The 10,111-nt window shown below is 41.7% G+C and overlaps 1 protein-coding gene across 1 annotated transcript; it reads right to left on the reverse strand.

Annotated features, from left to right (window-relative positions):
* Window positions 1-320: 320 nt before the first annotated feature.
* Window positions 321-4,804, reverse strand: sox4b (SRY-box transcription factor 4b). Its single transcript, XM_034874568.1, has one exon. It carries the CDS (start codon window positions 4,196-4,198, stop codon window positions 2,978-2,980), a length of 1,221 nt encoding a protein of 406 aa, XP_034730459.1. The 5' UTR covers window positions 4,199-4,804; the 3' UTR covers window positions 321-2,977.
* Between the last annotated feature and the right edge of the window lie 5,307 nt (window positions 4,805-10,111).

The raw sequence follows: 10,111 nt of genomic DNA on the forward strand, positions 1-10,111 counted from the left end.
GAGCTTGTTGGTTATTCTGTTAACCACTTTTGGGAACCAGTCCATATGGTAAGGTTTAAAATCAGGTATAGTGATAAGCTGAGTAGATAGCTTTGATGATTTTTGTGGTCTTTGTATACTTACTCTCCTTTTATATTTTTTGGAAAGGATTGCCAAAAGATCATTGCCATGTTTATCAATGCACACACTTGGTAATGATAATTTAGTTTATATAAGCCATTTCTTGAATCCAATATTGGGTATACAAACTTTTATTTTGTTGTTTGCCAATGACTGAATGTTAAAGAGAGATGAAAAGAATCAAGAAAAGAGTTGTGGAGTTTCAGTTCCAGCTGATATTTATTTCCTTCCTTGAAAAAGTTCTGTACACAAGTTTATATCAACAATCTGACAGGCAGTGAATGGACACAATTTAGCTGGCATGAGTTTCCCCTCCCTTTCTCAGAGTCTCAAAAAAAGGGTGGTTCCTTTGTTTATGGCATGATTAGAGACAATAAATGATAATTCTACACAGCATATTGCACAGGATGGATGAAAAATAAAGTCAATATATTTAAAAATGCTTTCATATATATATAAAAAAAAGAGTCCTGAACTGACCACCTTTAATGTAAGTAAGGATGTGTAAAAGATAGCAGTTCTAGACAGTGCCTGTCCTCGATAGCAACAACGTACATAAACACACAATCTTTTGCTTTATGATACAGTCAAATATACAAAGATCGAGTTCACGTTTCATCGTTTTTCCTCGTTTTTTCCTTTTTTTCTGAAAAACACAACAGCTAGTAACCTGAATCTGAAATACAAATGCTATTCACCATGCCATAAAGATACTAAAACAATTATTAGCTAATATTTAGCCGACAAGTAGAAAAGATTATATATTCAAATACAATGAGAAACGCAGAGCAAGTAGGTGTTGCGGAACTCAACTCAGAAATTTGAATATGCTTGGTGTTATCATCCTTGTTGTTTGCTTGCTGTATTGATAGCCTGTTCAATCCAGAGGTTGATTGGCAAATGTGACATCAATTAATGAAAACATCCAGAAATAAGTCAAATTGAAAGCTACCATCTCCTCATTTGTTGTCATAGGCAAGATATCTGACGGGAAATGCAAAAACAAGTGGCTGCTCGAGATAGTGATGCTGTTAAACCCACATGGTCCAGAGGAATAGCCTCTAGAAATAATGCATTCCTGTGTCTTTAAGGAGCCTGCAGACTGGCACTGTAAACGTAGAAGGTAGGCAGATACAAAGGCTGGTGCTGCGTTCAAGTGCTGGTGGAGAAATCGTAATTACATCCGTATAACTTTGTGGTTAAGTATCTCATCTCTTTACAAACAAGATGGGATGTTCAGGGATTGGACATCAAAGAAGTCTACTCGGTAGGTGCTGGTTAAAGTCAAGGAAAGTTTTCCAAATGTGTGAGTAAAACACTAATTACACAATGGATCATTATTCCCTTTGCTCAGGTCACTTAAGTCAAAAATACCTTGGTGCCTTTAATTTCTAAAATCAAACAATAGGCACCACAGTGAGTGAACGTCTATTTTGCTGGCTGTTCTTTCAAAAGCATTTGAACAAGGCGATACAACTCATAAGTACGAGCTTACCATGAGCACTTGAAGGCAGCATGAAAACCAGCCTGCCGGGTTATTAAAAATTAGGAAATCCAATACAGCTGTATTAGTAGGCTACACACACAGATTGTTGACTCCCCCATTTTCTATATAGATTTGTACAAAAATACACTGAGAAAATAATCAAACTGTTTCCTCTCTTTTAAGTGTCCAAAAAGTGTGTACATTTAAATATAAAATGAAATTAAAAGTTGTGTTTTTAAAACTCTAGCCCTTCGCCTGAGAAGGAAATGTGACAGACACATACTGACAAACAACCATGTAAGAAAAAAAATGATCACGTACTAGATCATGTATACAAGAAATTAAAAAAATGATCAAGTCAAAATGCTTGGTCCAGTATATAAATACAACATCCCATATAAAATGGCATCTGAATAAATGTACAAAACAAAGCTCAGAGGAACAAACAAAAAAAATCGGTGAGGATTTCTCTATAGCTATCATCTGAAATGAAAGAATTTTGGTCCTGAATCATAGAGAACACGTGTATAAAGTTCAGCACAGATTTGAAGTTGCGTTTGAATCCTGAAGTTTGAAAAATTACAACAGCTGGTGATTATTTCAATGTCCTTTTTTTAAAAAGAGAAGAACCGAAAGCGAGCGCCACCAATCAATTTAAATAACCCTAACACTAGTTTTTAAATTGCTCGACAGACTCACAGAAAATCTCAGCACAAGATAGTGACAAAGTAGGCTATCATGCTTAACATGTTTTTTGCTTTTGAGAAAAATATTCGACTTGTAAAAAAAAACATCAACCCACCTCGGTTTCATTAAAAAAATCCCTCTCGGTGACACACCATAATAAAAATGTCGCACGACAGTCCTATTTCTGTACCTGTTTAGTGGTGAAGTTCACTTGGCGATTTGTAAAAAGTTGTGAAATGTCCCTTTTTTAAATCAGCAACAACATTGATTAAGTGAACGGCGGACCGCATAACGTGCAAATCAATCACAGTTAAGTTGTTCAGTTCAAAAACAGCTCAGGACTGAGCGTTTCACTCTCAGAAAACTCAGTCAGTCTTTCGTTTTCTCTCCTTCTCGTGTTTGCACTCCACTTTTGTGGTTGAACCAAGTCCCCAGTCCATGCACCCAAAGAAAAAGTAGGAAAAGCACGTTATTCGCTTTAAAGTTTAGCTCTCCAACGATTTGCAGCTCTTGCCTTTATGGACGAGAGGGGCTAGTTTCAGTGGGGGGTTTACTTGCCTGGTGTAGCCTAGAACACTTGAACTATTACGCCCACTGTAGCCTACCAGGAACTCCTGTTTCTGCTTGTGGTCATGTTTTAGCTCGCAGGGCATTTACCTGTCGTTATGTTTGCATGTTGCTGGCTCAGTACGTGAACACCAGGTTGGAGATGGTGGACTCCAGCCAGTCCCCGGAGATCATTTCGCTGACTTCGGGCGTGCAGTAGTCGGGAAACTCGAAGTGGGAGCCCCCGGAACCGGACTCAAAGTTCAAATCCAAGTCTCTGTCCAGCACCGACGAGCCAAAGCTCCCCAGCGACATGCTATCAAAGCTGGGGCTCGGGTTAATGTCGAGCAAGTCGTCCTCAAACTCTTCATCCTCCGAAGAGGAGGATGAGGACGAGTGAGACGAGGCGGAGGAGTGAGAGCCGGAGGGAGTCGGTGAGGAAGCCCGCCGACTGCTGTATGTGTGACCGCCCAGGTTGCTGCTGCTGCCGGGGGAGTCCGCTCCCTCCTCCCTGCCGCTGGCCGCGTCCTCATACAGGCTGAGCGGGTCGCTGGAGTCCGCCGAGCTACTGAGCGTCGGACTGGCCGGGACCACAACGGAGGACGCGGGGCTGACGCTCAAGTTGGCCCCGCTGTTCCCGAAGACGTACGCCCGCTTGGGCTTCTTGCCATCCGGTATCTGCTTGGCTGCCGAGGAGACAGATTTCGACTTGTAGAGAGAGTTGTGATGGTGCTCTGATGTGTGCTCAGAGGCGAACGGTGATGCTTTGGTGCTGCTGCCGAAAAGTGATTTATGGGGTCTGCTGCTGCTGCTGGGTGATTTGGATCCATTCTTCCTCGAAGATGAGGATGTCTTAGTGCTGGTGTTGTATGAGCTACTATTGAGTTTCTCTCCCTTGTCTCCGTTACTGCCAGGCTTGGAGGCGCTTGATTTGACCTTCTTCCTCGGCCGGTACTTGTAGTCGGGATAGTCCGCCATGTGCTTGAGTCTGAGCCGCTCCGCCTCTCTGATGAAGGGGATCTTGTCGCTGTCTCTGAGAAGCTTCCACCGCTTCCCCAGCCTCTTGGAGATCTCAGCGTTGTGCATGTCCGGGGACTGCTCCATGATCTTCCTCCTCTCTATCTGGGACCACACCATAAACGCATTCATGGGTCTCTTGATGTGACCGCTGGGAGTTTTACACCATGCAGGGTTCTCTCCCAGCTTGTCCCCGGCGGTCGAAGACGCCGTGGAGCCCGGGGAGAGAGGCGAGGCGGCCGGGTCCAGATCCATGCAGGCTCCGGAGTCGGAGCTCGAATCTCCGGCAAAAAAGGACAGCGCCTCGGCGGTGCTCTCTGTGTGGCTCATTTTCTGCACCATGCTGCCCAGTTATACACAGAGCGGTGTGTTTGCTCTTTCTCTCTCCCTCTCTCCTTGGTCCTCCGATTCACTTTAAAGCAAACTCAGCTCTTTTCTCCCCCTCTTTACAGTTTGAGCTGAGTAAAAAAAGCGCAAGAAATAATTCACTCCTGAGATGTGCAGGAAACTCGATAACAGTTCAGTCCGGTGTAGCCTTAAGAGGCTAATGTGTCAAAAAAAGTTTAATTTCCAGGTTTTGTGTTAAAAGAACGCGAACAGAATAGCCCACTCTCCACTGAGTACTCTGTTATCTCTCTCTCTCTCTCTCTCTCGCTCTTTCAGCCTCTTCCTTCTGCTACAAAATCAATTCAGCCGTGTGGTGGCTGAACATAGTCTATGCAGATGCAGAGCGCAGACTGAGTGCCACACTGTGCACTCGGGCACTTACAACAGGCTCCCAAGTACAGAGTGTAAGGAAAGTGCTTTTCTCTGCATCAGCTCTGTCCCCTCTCCTAGAAACAAAAGCCATGCATGCTGGGGAGGAAAAAAAGGTACCTAGAGTTACGCTGTCCGCCTTCCATCTGTAGACTTGCAGTCGAGTTTCAAGCAGCCCTCCAGTCTCGGCCCCCCTTGCTTGTATTTATCCTTTCCCGAGATACAACGGCGATAAAAATCCACCAATCGGACGCTGTCACTACCCTGCCTCTGTGCCAAACTCACGCCCCCATCGGCTCTGATTGGCTGAAAATGGAATCTAATAATAATCAGCGCGTGCAATGAGGAGCCTCGTGTCTGACCTCATTCCAGAATACAACAAGAAACTTCAATTTTTTTTAAAGAGACACTGGCTTATGTTATGGAACCTCTTTTTTACTCTCTTACCACCAGCCATGTGCATGCCATTAACATATAGCTATATGGGAAGCTAAGTATACTTTACCATGTGGACACTTTTACACCGAGCACAGTTTGTGCCACTATGTTGCTTAGGGGATACTGATAAAATAAATGTACCCTGTAATATGTATCTAATTGTCTGTGTTGGTGTTATGAATGACACATAACACCAAAATATATAATCTGGCACTTATGGAGAGTAACACCTTAAAAGTCCACCTTATAAGCCACAATGGTATGTGCATCTTATGTACTGTATTTTTTTTAAGTGATCACTCATAGGAAAGAGATTATTTTTAAAAATTAATAAAATTGATGACCGTTTTAATTGGTGGTTGTTTGTCCACAGGTGGGTCTTGCATCACTGACACGTTGTTATTCAAGACCAGTATAACAGTTGAGCCTCTCTTAGTGAGCGCTTCACAAACAGGGAAATGTCTCTTGGACACATCATGATCGTTATGCTGGTGTGTGAAATGACTCCAAGCCAAACTGGCTATGCTCTGCGCTTTCACCTCTCTCTCTCTCTGTCTCTATGTCTCTCGGTCTCTCTCTCTCTCTCTCTCTCTCTCTCTCTCTGTCTCTCTCTCTCTCTCTCTCTCTCTCTCTCTCTCTCTCTCTCTCTCTCTCTCTCTCTCTCTCTCTCTCTCTCTCTCTCTCTCTACGAGGCGGGGCTGGGCGGTCTTTTGTCACATAACACACATTGAACCAACCATCTCCAGCACACCAGACAGGAAAAAGAGGGGGGCGAAGAAGCGAACGCACACACACATCCGCACACCTCTATAACTGACATCGAGTGCAGTTTTCCGTGGAGCAACACAAACAACAACGGGTGACAGTAAATGCACGCCAGTGCGCTTTTGCGCACACTGTATCCATTTTACGCACGGAGGAAATTATATACAATTTACAATTTACTACCAAACAAGATAGCGCTTGTTTATAGACTAAATAATGGCCAGAATTAACAACATGCCACATGGTTTCTTTTGTTTAGGGCACATAGAAAATCACAACACCGTTAGACTGTCAACGTTACACTAACTCATCATAATAATGTTTTTTTCTCTACTTTTTGCTTATTTTATTACATGCCTTCATACAGCAGACACCAGTTGCTGCCTGTCTTTTATTCCTCGGGCCAAATGCAGTTTCCCCAACAAAATAATGAGTTTATTTGAACTTTTAAATCAGTAACGAGTTCAAAAAAAGGAAAGAAGGAATGAGGAGGAATAAAGCAGAGGCTACAGTGCAGTGTTAGGTTGTCGCTAGATGGCGTCGCATAGCCGGAGAGGACTCAGCTCCCCTGTGTTGCAGAGAATCCAGGGAGGGTAACGGAGATCAGACCGAGCATCCAGAACAGTTACCAGGGGTGAATTACATAATGTCTCTGTGCGATAGAGAGGTATCCAAGTTATGCTGTTGTGCAGTGTGTAGGTCTCCGTATTTGTGCGTTGGTGTTTGAGAGAAGTACAAATGCCATGACTGTGGTAAGGCAGACCAGGTCGTTGAATAAAGTAACATTAAAGTACTTTGAAGTTGGTTAAAAAAAAAACATCAGCTCGATTAAAATCAGTCACCACTGTAATGAATTCACCTTCCAAGAGCACATTTCTGCACATAAAAATGTCATCAACATATGAAATGAATTGGAAATGGAAATGAAAGTGACGGAGAGAGTGAGTGATTGAGATAGATGGTCAGATGTTCTGTGTCTAAATGAAAAGAGAGTCAGAGGTGACTGGGATCACCACTGGGAAATTAGTATGAAAGTACAGACAGCAATGTTACTGGATGCATTTCACTGGATACAATTATAGTCAATATGGCCTCATATCTGCAGTGCATCCAAGTAAAGCAATGGGTAATTGGGCTCCAATTTGTGTGTTCATGGAGCAGAACTGCAATGGAAATAAGAATGTTAACTCATAAACTCACACCGCTCCTCAATGCCATTTTAATAACTTCAGAAGAACATTATAGCCTGGATAGGCCATAGAAGTCGCCATAACTTGTTTGAACAGGAGTTTGCATTCAGGAAAACATACTCCAAACCATACACTAAGGTTTAAAAATATACAGTGTACATTTAAAGCAAAATAACTCCATATGGGAATATGTATAGGTCATTACGAACTCACTGTAAATTTGTGATTAGTCATTCTGAAATTTTCAAATATGGTACATTGTCTTCATTATACTTTTTTTTTTTCTCACCTCAAACAAACTCAGTGCACCTGGGGTGACAGCTGGCTGGCTTTTTAAGCTAACGCCTTATTCAGTACCTTGAGCAGGTGTCCTCTATTTATTCTTTTCTATTCTACAACCCAAAGATAAATAAGACCTTTCACCTAGTTTTGGCTTCATAGTTAACTTGAATACACATGTCTTTTTCTTGGCTCCCTATACTTCTCTGTTTCTAGTTCTTTCTCTCTAGCTCTCTCTCTCTCTCTCTCTCTCTCTCTCTCTCTCTCTCTCTAGCTCTCTCTCTCTCTCTCAGTGCTCACATTAGTATGCCACACACACACACACACACATACACACACATACACACACACGACCTGAAAAGGATAAGTAGTGCATTCAAACTTTCCTCTCGCTTTCTCTGTCTCTCTCTTTTACTGCCATTGTTCCAGTGAGGTGCAGCTGCCACGCGAGTTGGAGTGGGTCGCGTGCCAACCCTAATCTCAACAGGTGTTCTTTTGGGTGTCTCCCACTCAGCGCGCCCCCCCCTTCTTTGTCTGTCCTCTGTCTCTCTCTACTCTTTCCCCTCCCCCTCTGTATTTCACTTTACTAACTACTTGTTTTTCTCTCTAATATGTTTTTATTTGAATGATTACTATGTTCACTCCTGCCAAAGCATGTTGAATGAGAAATGTAAGAAAATAAATGATTTGCACACAACAAAACTATACACACCCCACACACACTGCTGCACTGTATTGAATAAACATACAAGGAGTTGGGTCAAACAAATCATTCAATAATAATATGATATAACTGATAAGATATATTATAAGATAAGAAAGCAATGATAATGGTGAGGACTACAAAAGGAAGCACATTTTGAAGATGCTCAGTCCAGTTTCGTGTTTCTTTCCCTCAAGCTGTGACATAATGTATTTTGCTGCTTTCAGGGCAAGTAAATATTTAATTTAGTTTTAGTCTTAGAGAATGTCAAACTCTTGGTATGTGAGTTTTATTTTGGTAAAGAACTTGATATCTCTGTATTTATACAGGCGTAGCAGGAAGTCTTGCTCCCTCTCTGATCTCTCTCTCTGTCTTCCCTCTTTCTGCTTGTACTCTCTCTTCTCACCCGTCTCTCATTCACTCCCCTGTCTCTGCTCTCTACTTTCCGTCTCTTAGCTCTCTCTCTCTCTCTCTCTCTCTCTCTCTCTCTCTCTCTTTCTCTCTCGCTTGCTTCAGTTTAGCTCAGCTTGTTTTATTGGCATGAATGTTAGATGAACAGTGTTGCCAAAGTATCCCCCTCTCTCTCTCCTTTCTCTCCCCGTCTCCCTCTCATGATAAATCTGATCTGAGGTCGTCTGTTATTCAGAACACTGACACCATATGGTCAGCCACCCACTCGAGTATATCCAGTCAGTTTCATGAAAACTTAAAATCTTCCCATATTAAATATTAAAGAAGCTAAGCTGTACACTGACCGTCTGTCACAAATCTTGCTTAAAGTTTAGCCTGCTTGAACTTTGTATCATAAGTACCGCATCCAATACAAATGATGTTGACCGAAACATGTCAACTTATTAAAATACGTTTTTAAAAATAAAGAGTTTTATTCAGACATACTATAAGAATTAAAGATAGGAAAAGCAAGAAAGATAAAGAAGAAAAAATGTATTTTATATATTTCTGTTTTTGTGAAATATGAGGATATATCAGAGTAAAAGGGAAATGTTGTAAACGACAGCCTTGACAAAAACTAACATGTTTAATGTAACAATTATGATTCTGCTCTACCACATCTTGCTGGTTGTCACAGCCACAAGTTGACCTCTATTGTAATTAAAAATACAATGCTACCTTGGATGCAGATGACCCCTGCTAACCCGGTGTTGTGCTATCGAGGGGATTGGTGGGAAGGGACTGTTCTAATAAGTGTTAGTGATGCAAAGAAGTGAGAAAAGTTTTAATTGATTCAGGATTTTTTTTTCATGGAACTCTCTAAAATCTGTGTCCCCATGCATCTCAAGGATGTCGACATCTCTAACACTCTTGATTATTTTACTCCATTTCGTGCGAAATACCACGATGAAGAGTAACTTACCCATTTGATGCACGTTCGTGCAGAAATTGGCATGGATTTTTTGCAACAGCTTAATGTTGGTAGTGCAAAAGTTAATCATGATAACCAGTGGATCTGATGTGTATAATCACACTTTGAAAAAAGCCTGCCACTCAAATCAGAGACTGTAGGTGGACCACATACCTGCCTCCTTCAGTGGCTGTAAAGAGATTTAATCAGCAGCAGGAGAAGTCATTCTTATATGAAGACTGTGGTGAATTACACACCTCTTCACATCAGGACCGCCATAATTGGAAAGTAAAAAAATTGCATTTGTGCAATTAGAAGTATTAGAGGTTGAATTGAAACAAGACTAAAATGGACTTATGATTTTTGGAGAGGTGTGTGTCATTACATGTATAACGCGCGAAGTACACTGTCAACCAGGTTGATGGAGAACACTGACACAAAAATTGCAACGTTCGATTGGATAACACCCTACTGTGGGGGTTGAGGCGAAGAAAAAAAATACTCTACCTCATGAAAACGTTATTTTCCCGCATGACAATTGGGCCCACAGCATGTATCAATAAAGTACATACAATGAAGCACTTTGATTTATTATAGTTGTACTGTCATCAAAGTCAATGTTAACAACACAGTCTTTTACAATCCTATAACAGACAGATGGCTGGTTACTGTATATATGAAATGTATTTATTCAGTCTTTCTAAAGCTTTGTTTGAACAGGTGTTTTCAGCCACAGATACAAACAAAGATGCAGACATAAA

Source organism: Etheostoma cragini, chromosome 6, assembly GCF_013103735.1.
Source record: "Etheostoma cragini isolate CJK2018 chromosome 6, CSU_Ecrag_1.0, whole genome shotgun sequence".
Lineage (NCBI taxonomy): Eukaryota > Metazoa > Chordata > Actinopteri > Perciformes > Percidae > Etheostoma > Etheostoma cragini.

What these genes read in the sequence shown, in the direction of transcription:
- sox4b (XM_034874568.1), bottom strand. Translation starts at nt 4,198, where the DNA reads ATGGTGCAGAAAATGAGCCACACAGAGAGCACCGCCGAGGCGCTGTCC.